This window comes from Dendrobates tinctorius, unplaced genomic scaffold (assembly GCF_039654945.1).
Source record: "Dendrobates tinctorius isolate UK_male_01 unplaced genomic scaffold, ASM3965494v1 ptg000251l, whole genome shotgun sequence".
NCBI classification, from domain to species: domain Eukaryota; kingdom Metazoa; phylum Chordata; class Amphibia; order Anura; family Dendrobatidae; genus Dendrobates; species Dendrobates tinctorius.
In genome coordinates this window covers 531,302-548,087 of record NW_027361918.1, presented here as the reverse complement: position 1 = coordinate 548,087, position 16,786 = coordinate 531,302, and the positions used below count along the sequence as shown (strand labels likewise).

At 41.3% G+C, this 16,786-nt stretch overlaps 1 protein-coding gene across 4 annotated transcripts in view; it reads left to right on the top strand.

The window, feature by feature from the left end:
• LOC141065418 (uncharacterized) overlaps positions 1-16,786 on the top strand; it is a 289,170-nt gene that overhangs the window by 37,357 nt on the left and 235,027 nt on the right. For 3 of the 4 annotated variants that reach the window (XM_073557898.1, XM_073557899.1, XM_073557896.1), the window contains exon 2: positions 1,482-1,603. In XM_073557898.1, coding sequence (XP_073413999.1) covers positions 1,526-1,603 — 78 coding nt within the window. In that variant the 5' untranslated portion in view covers positions 1,482-1,525. The remainder of the gene's footprint in view (positions 1-1,481; positions 1,604-16,786) is intronic. The other variant, XM_073557897.1, reaches the window with a different exon arrangement.

Genomic DNA, 16,786 nt, shown 5'->3' with positions numbered 1-16,786 from the left:
GTAATGGAGCAACGATAGCCAAGCCAGGAGGTCAGAACCGGAGAAGACAGTAGTACCAAAGCGAGAGATGGAGTACAGAGTGAGGGAACAGGCCGGGTCATACACGGGAAGCAAACAAGCAACGCAGCATACACGCACACCAGGGGTCAGACACACCAGGTCAACAGTATAGCTGACAGAGAACCCTAGTAAAGAGTGAGTATAAATACCCCTCCCAGATCCAGAAAGAGGCCACGAACACTTAACCCTGTGAGTGCAGGGCAAGAACCCTGTTCAAACCATGACAGCTGCAAGTGTGATTTAGTTATTGCCAACACCTGTTAGTTGCCATAGGTAAGTTACAGGTGCTGTTAATTACACAAATTAGAGAAGCATCACATGATTTTTCGAACAGTGCCAAAACTTTTGTCCACCCTCTTTTTTATGTTTGGTGTGGAATTATATCCAATTTGGCTTTAGAACAATTCTTTTTGTGTTTTTTCATTTAAGACAAATTAAATGAAGATAATAATAACAAAGAATTTGTGTTTGCAATCATTCTCAGGAAGAAACTGAGTATTATCTGACAGAATTGCAGGGGTGTCAATACTTTTGGCCACAACTGTACCTTTCTCAGACCTCAAGAAAAACACCGAAACTTCAGTAGCACAAGATGTTTCTCACCATGGTTTTTATTCAGTGGTTCCTGGGTAGCTCATCACTGTGGGGTCCCATTAACCATCCTGGGTTTCAGGCGACATGTACTGCCATGGAAACCCCTCTTTAAAGGGAATCTGTCACCTATTTTTCGCCTATCAGCTGCGGCCACCGCCACCAGGGGCTTATCTCCAGCATTCTCTAATGCATTCTGTAATGCTGTAGATAAGCCCCCGATGAAACCTGAAAGGTAAGAAAAACGAGTTAGATTATACTCACCGGGGGGGGCGGTGCGGTCTTGGTCCAATGGGTGTTGTGGTCCAGCGCCTCCCATCTTCTAACGGTGACGTCCTCTTTGCTGCCTGTTGTGGCTCCTGCGCAGGTGTACTTTACCTGTCCTGTTGAGGGCAGAGCAGAATACTGCAGTGCGCAGGCGCCGGACCTCTCCCGGCCAAGGGCCAAAAAATGTTTTATGGTTGAGGTTGCAGATGGTCATTATGTCTTTCTGCAGTTTATGAAAATAAATGTTTAAACAGTTTTTAGTGATAAAATCGTGGATGTGTGGTTTGTTTGGCTCTTTTCTTGCTGAAGGGAGCAAGTTTACCTTTCAAATGGTGTATCATGTGTGTGGGTGCAGTAAGAACGGGGATACAAAGGAATCACCGAAAAACAGGGTTTAGAAATAATAGAATAGATAATGATTAGAGTGATGCTCCAGGTAAATGGTGTCATGTTATGTTTCACTGTTCTCCACAACATTTCTAAGTCATCACCATAAATGTTCTGAAAATGTCAATCTCACCATGTCTAATGTACTAATAATGGTGCTCCTCTGTCACCTCCAGCCCAGATCGTCACACAGCGTTCTCTCCTGAATGGCCCAACAAAGATGGATGGAGACAAGAAAGAGATTACAAGAAGGGTAATTGACCTCACCTTACAGATCATCTCCCTGCTGAGCGGAGAGGTAAGCTCTTCTATATTATCACTATCTGCTGAGTGGAGAGGTAAACTCCTCTATATTATCACTATCTGCTGAGTGGAGAGGTAAACTCCTCTATATTATCACTATCTGCTGAGTGGAGAGGTAATCTCCTCTATATTATCACTATCTGCTGAGTGGAGAGGTAAACTCCTCTATATTATCATTATCTGCTGAGTGGAGAGGTAATCTCCTCTATATTATCACTATCTGCTGAGTGGAGAGGTAAACTCCTCTATATTATCACTATCTGCTGAGTGGAGAGGTAGACTCCTCTATATTATCACTATCTGCTGAGTGGAGAGGTAATCTCCTCTATATTATCACTATCTGCTGAGTGGAGAGGTAAACTCCTCTATATTATCATTATCTGCTGAGCGGAGAGGTAAACTCCTCTATATTATCACTATCTGCTGAGTGGAGAGGTAAACTCCTCTATATTATCATTATCTGCTGAGTGCAGAGGTAAACTCTTCTATATTATCACTATCTGCTGAGCGGAGAGGTAAACTCTTCTATATTATCACTATCTGCTGAGCGGAGAGGTAAACTCTTCTATATTATCATTATCTGCTGAGTGGAGAGGTAAACTCCTCTATATTATCACTATCTGCTGAGCGGAGAGGTAAACTCTTCTATATTATCACTATCTGCTGAGTGGAGAGGTAAACTCCTCTATATTATCACTATCTGCTGAGTGGAGAGGTAAACTCTTCTATATTATCATTATCTGCTGAGTGGAGAGGTAAACTCCTCTATATTATCACTATCTGCTGAGTGGAGAGGTAAACTCTTCTATATTATCACTATCTGCTGAGTGGAGAGGTAAACTCTTCTATATTATCACTATCTGCTGAGCGGAGAGGTAAACTCCTCTATATTTCTATCATTATCTGCTGAGTGGAGAGGTAATCTCCTCTATATTATCATTATCTGCTGAGTGGAGAGGTAAACTCTTCTATATTTCTATCATTATCTGCTGAGTGGAGAGGTAAACTCTTCTATATTTCTATTATCTGCTGAGTGGAGAGGTAAACTCTTCTATATTTCTATTATTATCTGCTGAGTGGAGAGGTAAACTCTTCTATATTTCTATCATTATCTGCTGAGCGGAGAGGTAAACTCTTCTATATTTCTATCATTATCTGCTGAGTGGAGAGGTAAACTCTTCTATATTTCTATTATCTGCTGAGTGGAGAGGTAAACTCTTCTATATTTCTATCATTATCTGCTGAGCGGAGAGGTAAACTCTTCTATATTTCTATTATCTGCTGAGTGGAGAGGTAAACTCTTCTATATTTCTATTATCTGCTGAGTGGAGAGGTAAACTCTTCTATATTTCTATCATTATCTGCTGAGCGGAGAGGTAAACTCTTCTATATTTCTATCATTATCTGCTGAGCGGAGAGGTAAACTCCTCTATATTTCTATCATTATCTGCTGAGCGGAGAGGTAAACTCTTCTATATTTCTATCATTATCTGCTGAGTGGAGAGGTAAACTCTTCTATATTTCTATCATTATCTGCTGAGCGGAGAGGTAAACTCCTCTATATTTCTATCATTATCTGCTGAGCGGAGAGGTAAACTCTTCTATATTTCTATCATTATCTGCTGAGTGGAGAGGTAAACTCTTCTATATTTCTATCATTATCTGCTGAGCGGAGAGGTAAACTCTTCTATATTTCTATTATCTGCTGAGCGGAGAGGTAAACTCTTCTATATTTCTATTATCTGCTGAGCGGAGAGGTAAACTCTTCTATATTTCTATCATTATCTGCTGAGTGGAGAGGTAAACTCTTCTATATTTCTATCATTATCTGCTGAGTGGAGAGGTAAACTCTTCTATATTTCTATCATTATCTGCTGAGCGGAGAGGTAAACTCTTCTATATTTCTATTATCTGCTGAGCGGAGAGGTAAACTCTTCTATATTTCTATTATCTGCTGAGCGGAGAGGTAAACTCCTCTATATTTCTATCATTATCTGCTGAGTGGAGAGGTAAACTCTTCTATATTTCTATCATTATCTGCTGAGCGGAGAGGTAAACTCTTCTATATTTCTATCATTATCTGCTGAGCGGAGAGGTAAACTCCTCTATATTTCTATCATTATCTGCTGAGCGGAGAGGTAAACTCTTCTATATTTCTATCATTATCTGCTGAGTGGAGAGGTAAACTCTTCTATATTTCTATCATTATCTGCTGAGCGGAGAGGTAAACTCCTCTATATTTCTATCATTATCTGCTGAGCGGAGAGGTAAACTCTTCTATATTTCTATCATTATCTGCTGAGTGGAGAGGTAAACTCTTCTATATTTCTATCATTATCTGCTGAGCGGAGAGGTAAACTCTTCTATATTTCTATTATCTGCTGAGCGGAGAGGTAAACTCTTCTATATTTCTATTATCTGCTGAGCGGAGAGGTAAACTCTTCTATATTTCTATTATCTGCTGAGCGGAGAGGTAAACTCCTCTATATTTCTATCATTATCTGCTGAGTGGAGAGGTAAACTCTTCTATATTTCTATCATTATCTGCTGAGCGGAGAGGTAAACTCTTCTATATTTCTATCATTATCTGCTGAGCGGAGAGGTAAACTCTTCTATATTTCTATCATTATCTGCTGAGCGGAGAGGTAAACTCTTCTATATTTCTATCATTATCTGCTGAGCGGAGAGGTAAACTCTTCTATATTTCTATCATTACCTGCTGAGTGGAGAGGTAAACTCTTCTATATTTCTATTATCTGCTGAGTGGAGAGGTAAACTCTTCTATATTTCTATTATCTGCTGAGCGGAGAGGTAAACTCTTCTATATTTCTATTATTATCTGCTGAGTGGAGAGGTAAACTCCTCTATATTTCTATCATTATCTGCTGAGTGGAGAGGTAAACTCTTCTATATTTCTATCATTATCTGCTGAGCGGAGAGGTAAACTCTTCTATATTTCTATCATTATCTGCTGAGCGGAGAGGTAAACTCTTCTATATTTCTATCATTATCTGCTGAGCGGAGAGGTAAACTCTTCTATATTTCTATCATTATCTGCTGAGCGGAGAGGTAAACTCTTCTATATTTCTATCATTATCTGCTGAGCGGAGAGGTAAACTCTTCTATATTTCTATCATTATCTGCTGAGTGGAGAGGTAAACTCTTCTATATTTCTATCATTATCTGCTGAGCGGAGAGGTAAACTCTTCTATATTTCTATTATTATCTGCTGAGTGGAGAGGTAAACTCCTCTATATTTCTATCATTATCTGCTGAGTGGAGAGGTAAACTCTTCTATATTTCTATCATTATCTGCTGAGTGGAGAGGTAAACTCTTCTATATTTCTATCATTATCTGCTGAGCGGAGAGGTAAACTCTTCTATATTTCTATTATTATCTGCTGAGTGGAGAGGTAAACTCTTCTATATTTCTATCATTATCTGCTGAGCGGAGAGGTAAACTCTTCTATATTTGTATCATTATCTGCTGAGTGGAGAGGTAAACTCTTCTATATTTCTATTATCTGCTGAGTGGAGAGGTAAACTCTTCTATATTTCTATCATTATCTGCTGAGTGGAGAGGTAAACTCTTCTATATTTCTATTATCTGCTGAGTGGAGAGGTAAACTCCTCTATATTTCTATCATTATCTGCTGAGTGGAGAGGTAAACTCTTCTTTATTCCTATTATTATGTGCTGAGTGGAGAGGTAAACTCTTCTATATTTCTATCATTATCTGCTGAGTGGAGAGGTAAACTCCTCTATATTTCTATCATTATCTGCTGAGCGGAGAGGTAAACTCTTCTATATTTCTATCATTATCTGCTGAGCGGAGAGGTAAACTCTTCTATATTTCTATTATTATCTGCTGAGTGGAGAGGTAAACTCTTCTATATTTCTATCATTATCTGCTGAGCGGAGAGGTAAACTCTTCTATATTTCTATCATTATCTGCTGAGTGGAGAGGTAAACTCTTCTATATTTCTATTATCTGCTGAGTGGAGAGGTAAACTCTTCTATATTTCTATCATTATCTGCTGAGTGGAGAGGTAAACTCTTCTATATTTCTATTATCTGCAGAGTGGAGAGGTAAACTCCTCTATATTTCTATCATTATCTGCTGAGTGGAGAGGTAAACTCTTCTATATTTCTATCATTATCTGCTGAGCGGAGAGGTAAACTCTTCTTTATTCCTATTATTATGTGCTGAGTGGAGAGGTAAACTCTTCTATATTTCTATCATTATCTGCTGAGCGGAGAGGTAAACTCTTCTTTATTCCTATTATTATGTGCTGAGAGGAGAGGTAAACTCTTCTATATTTCTATTATCTGCTGAGTGGAGAGGTAAACTCTTCTATATTTCTATCATTATCTGCCGAGCGGAGAGGTAAACTCTTCTATATTTCTATCATTATCTGCTGAGCGGAGAGGTAAACTCTTCTTTATTCCTATTATTATGTGCTGAGAGGAGAGGTAAACTCTTCTATATTTCTATTATCTGCTGAGTGGAGAGGTAAACTCTTCTATATTTCTATCATTATCTGCCGAGCGGAGAGGTAAACTCTTCTATATTTCTATCATTATCTGCTGAGCGGAGAGGTAAACTCTTCTTTATTCCTATTATTATGTGCTGAGTGGAGAGGTAAACTCTTCTATATTTCTATTATCTGCTGAGTGGAGAGGTAAACTCTTCTATATTTCTATCATTATCTGCCGAGCGGAGAGGTAAACTCTTCTATATTTCTATCATTATCTGCTGAGCGGAGAGGTAAACTCTTCTTTATTCCTATTATTATGTGCTGAGTGGAGAGGTAAACTCTTCTATATTTCTATCATTATCTGCTGAGCGGAGAGGTAAACTCTTCTATATTTCTATCATTATCTGCTGAGCGGAGAGGTAAACTCTTCTTTATTCCTATTATTATGTGCTGAGTGGAGAGGTAAACTCTTCTATATTTCTATCATTATCTGCCGAGCGGAGAGGTAAACTCTTCTATATTTCTATCATTATCTGCTGAGTGGAGAGGTAAACTCTTCTATATTTCTATCATTATCTGCTGAGCGGAGAGGTAAACTCTTCTTTATTCCTATTATTATGTGCTGAGTGGAGAGGTAAACTCTTCTATATTTCTATCATTATCTGCTGAGCGGAGAGGTAAACTCTTCTTTATTCCTATTATTATCAGCTGAGTGGAGAGGTAAACTCTTCTATATTTCTATTATCTGCTGAGTGGAGAGGTAAACTCTTCTATATTTCTATTATCTGCTGAGCAGAGAGGTAAACTCTTCTATATTTCTATCATTATCTGCCGAGCGGAGAGGTAAACTCTTCTATATTTCTATCATTATCTGCTGAGTGGAGAGGTAAACTCTTCTATATTTCTATCATTATCTGCTGAGCGGAGAGGTAAACTCTTCTATATTTCTATCATTATCTGCTGAGCGGAGAGGTAAACTCTTCTATATTCCTATTATTATGTGCTGAGCAGAGAGGTAAACTCTTCTATATTTCTATCATTATCTGCCGAGCGGAGAGGTAAACTCTTCTATATTTCTATCATTATCTGCTGAGTGGAGAGGTAAACTCTTCTATATTTCTATCATTATCTGCCGAGCGGAGAGGTAAACTCTTCTATATTTCTATCATTATCTGCTGAGCGGAGAGGTAAACTCTTCTTTATTCCTATTATTATGTGCTGAGTGGAGAGGTAAACTCTTCTATATTTCTATCATTATCTGCTGAGCGGAGAGGTAAACTCTTCTTTATTCCTATTATTATCAGCTGAGTGGAGAGGTAAACTCTTCTATATTTCTATTATCTGCTGAGTGGAGAGGTAAACTCTTCTATATTTCTATTATCTGCTGAGTGGAGAGGTAAACTCTTCTATATTCCTATTATTATGTGCTGAGCAGAGAGGTAAACTCTTCTATATTTCTATTATCTGCTGAGCGGAGAGGTAAACTCTTCTATATTATCACTATCTGCTGAGTGGAGAGGTAAACTCCTCTATATTATCATTATCTGCTGAGTGGAGAGGTAAACTCCTCTATATTATCATTATCTGCTGAGTGGAGAGGTAAACTCCTCTATATTATCACTATCTGCTGAGTGGAGAGGTAAACTCCTCTATATTATCACTATCTGCTGAGTGGAGAGGTAAACTCCTCTATATTATCATTATCTGCTGAGTGGAGAGGTAAACTCCTCTATATTATCATTATCTGCTGAGTGGAGAGGTAAACTCCTCTATATTATCATTATCTGCTGAGTGGAGAGGTAAACTCCTCTATATTATCACTATCTGCTGAGTGGAGAGGTAAACTCTTCTATATTTCTATTATTATCTGCTGAGTGGAGAGGTAAACTCTTCTATATTTCTATTATCTGCTGAGCGGAGAGGTAAACTCTTCTATATTTCTATTATCTGCTGAGTGGAGAGGTAAACTCTTCTATATTTCTATTATCTGCTGAGTGGAGAGGTAAACTCTTCTATATTTCTATTATCTGCTGAGTGGAGAGGTAAACTCTTCTATATTTCTATTATCTGCTGAGCGGAGAGGTAAACTCTTCTATATTTCTATTATTATCTGCTGAGTGGAGAGGTAAACTCTTCTATATTTCTATTATCTGCTGAGCGGAGAGGTAAACTCTTCTATATTTCTATTATTATCTGCTGAGTGGAGAGGTAAACTCTTCTATATTTCTATTATCTGCTGAGTGGAGAGGTAAACTCTTCTATATTTCTATTATCTGCTGAGCGGAGAGGTAAACTCTTCTATATTTCTATTATTATCTGCTGAGTGGAGAGGTAATCTCCTCTATATTATCACTATCTGCTGAGTGGAGAGGTAAACTCTTCTATATTTCTATTATCTGCTGAGCGGAGAGGTAAACTCTTCTATATTTCTATTATTATCTGCTGAGTGGAGAGGTAAACTCTTCTATATTTCTATTATCTGCTGAGCGGAGAGGTAAACTCTTCTATATTTCTATTATCTGCTGAGCGGAGAGGTAAACTCTTCTATATTTCTATTATCTGCTGAGCGGAGAGGTAAACTCTTCTATATTTCTATTATCTGCTGAGCGGAGAGGTAAACTCCTCTATATTTCTATTATCCGCTGAGTGGAGAGGTAAACTCCTCTATATTATCATTATCTGATGAGTGGAGAGGTAAACGCCTCTATATTATCATTATCTGCTGAGTGGAGAGGTAAACTCTTCTATATTTCTATTATCTGTTGAGTGGAGAGGTAAACTCTTCTATATTTCTATTATCTGCTGAGTGGAGAGGTAAACTCTTCTATATTTCTATTATCTGCTGAGTGGAGAGGTAAACTCTTCTATATTTCTATTATCTGCTGAGTGGAGAGGTAAACTCTTCTATATTTCTATTATCTGCTGAGTGAAGAGGTAAACTCTTCTATATTTCTATTATCTGCTGAGTGGAGAGGTAAACTCTTCTATATTTCTATTGTCGTAGCTGCTTTTGTTCTGACCAAGCGTCAGCTGTCCAGATCACCAGTGAGTCCGAATCGTGAGGTTTTTCCCCCTTTCTGTTCACAAGCGCTTGGAGACAAAGTGACACACACACTGATCGTGGTCAAATCACTTTATCTGACGTAATGAAATATAAGACATGTTTTTATACCATTTACAACAATATGTGACTCTGGAGCTCATTTGGCCCCCACCATCACCTCAGGGTCGTACCTTGTTTACAATATACCCAGAACACGTTGTTGAGAACAAATATGATAACAAGTATAGTTTCCTTGGAGACAGAGACTAGTAGTGTACATAAGAATAATTCTAGCAATAATAAGGCAAAAGGCAATTGAAGTCTTAAAGGTAATTAAAGGGATATAAAAGCAAACCATTAACTCTTCTATATCAATTTCCCCCTTTTGTAAATGTTATAACCTTTGCCACAGGGTCAGCTGATGTCCACAAAGGAGCTACTGTCTCATGGGTCTAGTACCCATAAGGGGGCTTCCTACCTGCTTCGCCCATCCACCCATAGTGTTGACACTCACCTTCCCCATCAGCAATGGCCACCTGGGGTCTATGATACACTACAGAAGGTTCAGCCTTAGATTCTTTTTTCACACATACATTATTCAGTAGCTTAAGTAATACATATATTAGCACTTTTACGGCTACATAACACAATAAGCAAAACAACAAAATTTGCATACAAGTCTGCAAAATGCCAAAAATCCATCCTGCTAAGCCATTAAACCAATTTGCTGGATTTAGGAAAGAGAATGTGTTACCCCACCAGGAGTCTCTGTTTGCACTGTGTTGCTTTAACCATTGGTCTCTAAGTTCACCTATTTTGTCTATACTGGCCCTGATCTGGAGATTGCCAGCAGGGTCGATATAATTACAACAGGTGGGACCAATTATCTGACACATTCCCCCTTCTTTTGCGGTCAGGTAATCTAGTACTATAGTATGCTGGTTAGTAACTACGATTAATTGTCTCTGTATTGTATTAGTTTCATTAAGAACTTCAAGAATCTGGAGAATCTGATTGTCCAGGTAGTCGGTAGCTTCCACTAATTTATCCCACATTTGGGTTATGAAGGGGTATATTAGCATACTACTGAATATTTTGTTTGTTATCCCCATTTCTACTAGATGCGGCCTACCATGTGGCTTATTGTCTGCAGCCCTTCTATACGAGGTGTGAATTGGGACTGCTGCAGTGTCTATTTTACTATGAGGATCTATGAAAGTGTCTGGTGTCAGTTTAGCAAGAGTGCAGACCCCTCTTATGTCCGGGCTCACCCACCTGTGGGCACGATGTCCGCAAACCAAGAATACTCCGTCAGGGAGAACACAAACGTGACCAGGGGTCTGTATACATTGGTATAAACTCACAAGTCCTGACATAGGCTTATGGGCACACCGAGTATTATTCATTTGTTTTCCCTTACACCAGATGTACATTTACCCCTTTCTTTCCTTATTATTTTACCCTTAGATGATTTACAGCCTTCAACACCATCTTGGTACACCGTATCATTAACCTGTGTTTGATCGCGAGTGTATATGCGGAAGCAATTATTGTCCTCACCACAGGTGTCTGCTCCAGTGTGTTGAAGACTGAACTACAGTCCATCATTGGGAATAGGGTCTGAGTGAGGGACTTCAGTCCTCCTCCTGGTGACCATATTTCCAACATCTGAGTCATATTCCCGCCACCACATTTGTACCTTTAGGCCGCGTTATATTAAACTGAAACCAGGGATTAGCGGCCCATCCGATTATAGCCAATGAGGCAGATATATCACGGGGCACACCTAGATTGAGTCCAAGTCTCATGGTGTATGCAGTGTGGGGTTAATACCTCCCATGGCTCCAGAGGTAAGGCTAAGAACGGCATAGTCCTCGCAGATACAGGGCTGTGTGTACAGATCCAACAGTCCTTCGGTTTCTGTCCTTCCATGTCCTTTATAAGAAGAGCATGATGCCGAATAAGTTTGTTGTCCCCGTCAGCATTTAAGAGTTTGTCCTGTGTCTCTGTAGAGTGCAGTAACCCTGTCACTGCCAGCAAGGTGATGAGGAGTACAGTCATTCTACTGTTGACAGGACCTTCTTGCAGTGACTGGCGTGGATCCAGGTGGGCTTTCCCTCAAGTTTTACTGAAGTGGATGTGGTCAGCTGGACTTGGAAGGGGCCGTCAAATCGTGGATCTAGGCTCCTTCTCACGTGTCTGCGTATAACCACCCAATCACCTGGATTCAGCTGATGCACATCTGCACTGGCATTAGGATGTGGAATGGATGAGAACACATGTTTATGCACCACATTAAATCTTTCCTGCAAGGCCTGGACGTAGGCTGTCATAGCACCGTGTTGCATTTGTAGCACCTGCGGGAAGTACAGACCAGTCTTTGGTGCACTACCAAGCAGGACTTCAAAGGGAGACAAGCCTGTGTTTCTATTTGGAGTGTGTCTGACTGAAAAGAGTGCAAGAGGCAAGCACTCCACCCAGCTCTTTCCTGTGTCTGCCATGGCTCCACCCAGCTCTTTCCTGTGTCTGCCATGGCCTTTTGAATTTTCAGTTTAAGTGTCCCATTTAGTCTTTCCACTTTCCACTACTTTGTGGCCTATATGGTGTATGAAACGTTTGCTGTACACCCGGGGCCTGCATGACTGCCCTCATTATTTCTCCCGTGAAGTGTGTACCCCTATCTGTTTCTGTGGCTTCTGGGACACCATACCTGCAGATCAGTTCTTTCATCAGTTTGTCTGTAGTCATTTTAGCATTTGCACATTTTACCGGATAGGCTTCCGGCCAACCAGAGAAGAGATCTACACATACTAGGACATACCCATACACTCCTACCTTGGTAGCTGTATGTCGTCAATCTGCCGTCTCTGAAGCGGGTAGAGAGGCCTAGGTGTCGCTTTCTTAGGGACTTTTACTGTTTTACCTGGGTTGTGCTGTGCACAGATGAGGCATGATTGTACAAGTTTCGTGGCTGCGTAACTGAAACCAGGAGCGATCCAGAAGGCATCTACCATGGCACACATGTGACTTTTTGAGGTGTGAGTGGGGCCATGTGCTGCTTGCGCCATGATTGGGAACAGTGACTTTGGTGGGCACATTTTATCCTTATTCTCCCATACTCCATTTGAGTTCAGCTCAGCTCCCAGTCTCCCCCGGTGTACCTTCTCTGTTTGGGCAGCCTTTTGCTGGAGGGATTTCAGGACATCTAGACCCAATGTGGCTGGAATACGCTGACTCCCCGCCACCGTCCACTGCTCTCTCTAGGCCGCCTTGTGCTATTTTAGCAGCCTCGTTCGCCCTTCTATTGCCCTCTACCTCCACGGAGTCACCTTTGTGTGTGCTTTTACCTTGACAATGCCAACCTGGACTGGTAACATCAATGCCTCCATCAATTGTTTCACCAGCTCTGCATTTTTAATGGGCTTCGAATCTGTGAAAATATTAGCGACTTTACCTGCAGCGGCTCTACACGCCTCAGTGAGTGCCTTCAACTCTGCCTCCTGCGCCGACATGTGAGGAGAGAGTGGTTCCGCTCGGATTACCTCATGTGAGGATACTACTGCATATCCAGTGTAGAATCGTCCATCCTGGTGGTATCTGGGGCCATCGACAAAAAAGAAACTCAAAGTCTGCATTAGGAACAGGTTCTTTTCATGAATGTGTGCAAACCCAACTGTCTCCTGACTCATCAGTTCTATGCAGACATGTTCATGCGTCATGTCGAGGTATCCTTCCTCACTCGCCAATACGGTCACCAATTCCCCCTTTTCTGAATCCACAGGCAGGAGGGTGGCTGGATTCAGAACGTGACATCTTTTGAGGATGACATACTCAGGAATTAGTAGGGCACACTCAAGTCGGAGCTGTCTGGCCATAGACAGATGTTTTGGTTGAACTTGTACGAGTATGGCATGGATGTCATGTGGGGAATAGATTGTCAAAAGAAACGTCAGTGTGATCTCACATGCCTTTCCTAGTAGTAGTGCAGCTGCTCCTACCGCACAGACACAGTCAATTGTATTTTGTGTGAGGTCCCGGGTCTGATGACAAGCAGTCATAAAGTGGTTGGAATATTTGTGAAGCGGACCTTATTCAAGGCCTACTGTAGGTCACTAAACCTAGGAAGGTGCATAGATGCTGACCTGGATAGAGGGAGATCTCGAATTGCCTGTTTCCTGTCAGGTGTCTGGTACCTTCGGCAATACAATGTCCCGACAAATGTCACCTTCTGTTTGTAATAGTGTAATTTGTCACGTGAGACCTTGCAACCCTTAGGGTCATCCACGTACTGTAATAGTACAATCAGCGGATGAGGTGATGGCCACTACTCAAGGATCCCTGCCATCGCTGTTGAATAGATGGCAGGGGGTTTCTTTCCCCCTTTGTGGGAGGACTGTCCAACAATATTGTTCACTCTATGAGTAAAGGAAAAAGATACTGACAGTCAGGGTGCAGGGGTACAGAGAAGAATGCACCTGCTAAATCAATGACTGTGAAACATTCTGACATTACTGGGATCTGTGACAGTATTGTGTGTTAGGGACGATTGAGGTCACACTCACTGTATCATCATTAATAGCCCTTAAGTCATGAACCTTTCTGTAAGTGTCAGCAAACCCTTGAGTCCTTTTTTTCCTAATGGGATACAAAGTGGTGTTGCAGGGGGAAGATGTTTGCAGTCCGGGGGGGGTTTCTTTGCACCAGAACCCCTGCCTTAACATACTCTCTAATATCTCTGCTCGGGGCAATTGATTTGGCTAGGCTCAAGGGGTATTGCTTAAAGCAATTCAGTCATGACAGGGGGAATGGGCAGCCGACCCACATCAGTTTTTCCCCTTGCCCAAACAGTGTCTGGCCCCTGTCCCATTTCCTCATCCTCAGGCATTTTGGTGTCAGGTGTTAGTTTCACCGCTTTTGTCATATATACCATTGCCGCAATCTTACACAAATGTTTATCTGAGAGGGGACTTGTGACGGTAATACCCTCAGGAGAGTCCTGTATGTTGGCCAGGATCGCACTCAGCACATCTGCTCCCAGTAAATTCATAGGGGTATTGTCACTAACAATAAGTTTTGTAAGTACCACAATTCCAGCACCTCACTGTTTCTAGGTCCTTAGGTCCCTTATTACGTCTCCACTTTTTTCCTTGTGCTCCAGCATACATGACAGGTCGTCTTATCGTCCTTGTTTGCTCAACTTCTTTAGCCACCTTAAGGAGGTCTTTCGGATCTACATGTCTCCATTCAGGTCTGGCTGTCTGTACGTCTTTGTTCATACCGTCAATGAATGCATTCACCAGTATTCTAACATCAAGTGGGTTTATGCAGATGTACCCCATGTCTGCCCATTCCAGCTGTAACCGTACAAAGTACATCTCTATGCTCTCTCCTTTTTGCTGTGTCACATTAGTCAGGAGTACAGACTGCTCTGATTGTTCCACTGTAGCCCATTGTCTTAGTGACTCACAGTACGTCTCCCCAGATCGTGCAGATTTATCATCCATGCCCCAAGCCTGATTCTTTGTCACATCTGTATGTGTCTTAATTATATGTCCTAGTGCGTCACCTGCCTTTAAACTCACCAACCTCTCTTGGTCTGCCCAGGTACACTTATATGTCTGCTGTACTTCCTTTATGAGTCTGTAAAACGGGAATGGTTGGTCTTCAGGGTCAGGCAGCGGCTTCAGCATAGCTAGCTGGTCAGAGGGGCTCCAGGGATAATACACCTGCATCTTTCTTATTCTAGTCGCACTTCGAGGTCCTGATGTGGTTGGTCGTCTGATGTCTACTGTCAGCTTACTCCTCAAGGGCCAATGTCCCCACTACCCACTATCCACACTATTATGTCAGCTTCTTATGATCTTGTCTGGACAGGATTTAGTGCAACTCGCTTAGGTCAGTAGCACAGGTCACACAAGTAGCTATTCAGGCTGGGTTTGTCTGAGTCTGATCACAGTGTTTACAAGTCCATCTGTTTTGTCTGGGTCTCTGGTTACACTTTGTCAATCAAACATTCATAATACACCTTCCACACTGCTGCACATTCTCAAGCATCATTTATTCACTTGCTATTTTCTTCCCTTGTCTGTGCCTTTTTGTACATCCAAACATTCACACTCTGGTATTTTTGCCTTTTTCAATATTTGTCCAACCTACCTGTTTCACTGCTTCCTTTCTGCTCTGTCTTTTACAATTTGCATAGCTGTCTTGGATCTCATTGGGGGCACCGACTGTACACAGAAAAAGTTGCCATGGCTTCAACCTTTTTCTGCCGACAGCTCACCTTTCTTCTGTAATGCCCTCCCAGTGTGCCTGGACCTCTGTCTTATAGGCCACACTTAGCAAGTCAGAGAGAGCCTGCCAAGGTGTAGCGGGAAGGCTCCTTGCCTCTCACCCGGTAGACCTACAGGATGTAACGGGAAGGCTCTCTGCCTCTCACCCGTTAGATCAGCTGGCTAGAATAGGATCAGGCCTGAATCCTTCCAGCCCAGCTCCATGGATTGTTGTGGGAAGGCTATTTCAACTTTAGACAGCTCACCTTTCTTCTGAAATGCCCTTCTGTGTGTCTGGACCTCCATATTACAGCCCACACATAGCAAGTCAGAGTGAGCCTGCCAAGGTATATCCAGAGGGCTCCTCGCCCTCGCCTCTCACCCACAACAAAAAACCCGCTGACTAAAGTAAGAAGGCCCAGGTGTGATAGGCCTCTGACCTACTTTATCAGCCGTACAGTCGGCTACCTCCTCTGTTGATACACAATTTGCTATACAAATCAATCACACAACTAGAAGCAGGTTCAAACACATTAATGACCAAACAATCACTTACAATGACCAAACAATCACTTACAATGACCAAACAATCACTTACACTTACAATTCCCTTCTAAATTAGGCACCATATTTTACTTTTAACTTCCAACTTCAATTAAGTACTGTTGCTTTAAAATGCACAAATCTTTCAGCGCGTACCTTACGGATAGAATTACAGAGAATTTTGAGCACAGCTCACACTCAGCAGAGATAAGAGCGAAGGGAGAAGAAAAACTGCGCAGCGTTATCCTTCCCCCCCCCCCATCAGAATGCAGCGTCGTCCTTCACAGAATTCTGTAGTTCTTTAGACTTATCAAAATCAATTTCTACAAAGAAACTCAAAATCATGGGATTTCACTGTAAGAGCAGATAACTGTATAATGAGATTAACCATGCCTTGCCCTTTTTCTGGCCAAATGCATTCAGGAAACTTTACAATGTAATGCCACATATAACAAGAGCTATATCATTCCTCAATTCATTCAGTCTCAGATGTAGATTTGAAATATCTATAACGCATCTGTCCGGGATTCCACCACAACTAGAAAGGTAACAAATCTCTTGACACAAAAATGATGTGTGATGATTCATTCATACGTGCTCATTCAGGGATTTTTTTATACTCAATTACTCATCTCTCATCTTATTCAGAGGTTCTCATAGACATATATACAAGGATTCACACAGCCTGACTATCATGCACTTTGGATTTGATTGACACTTTAACCTACAGCAGTGTCCACTGACACTCCGAGGACACCAAAGCCAACTTCTTACACAAGAAACATTGAAAACCAGAGCAACCAAAAACCACAGCCTTATACAAATTTACTGGCAATACAAAA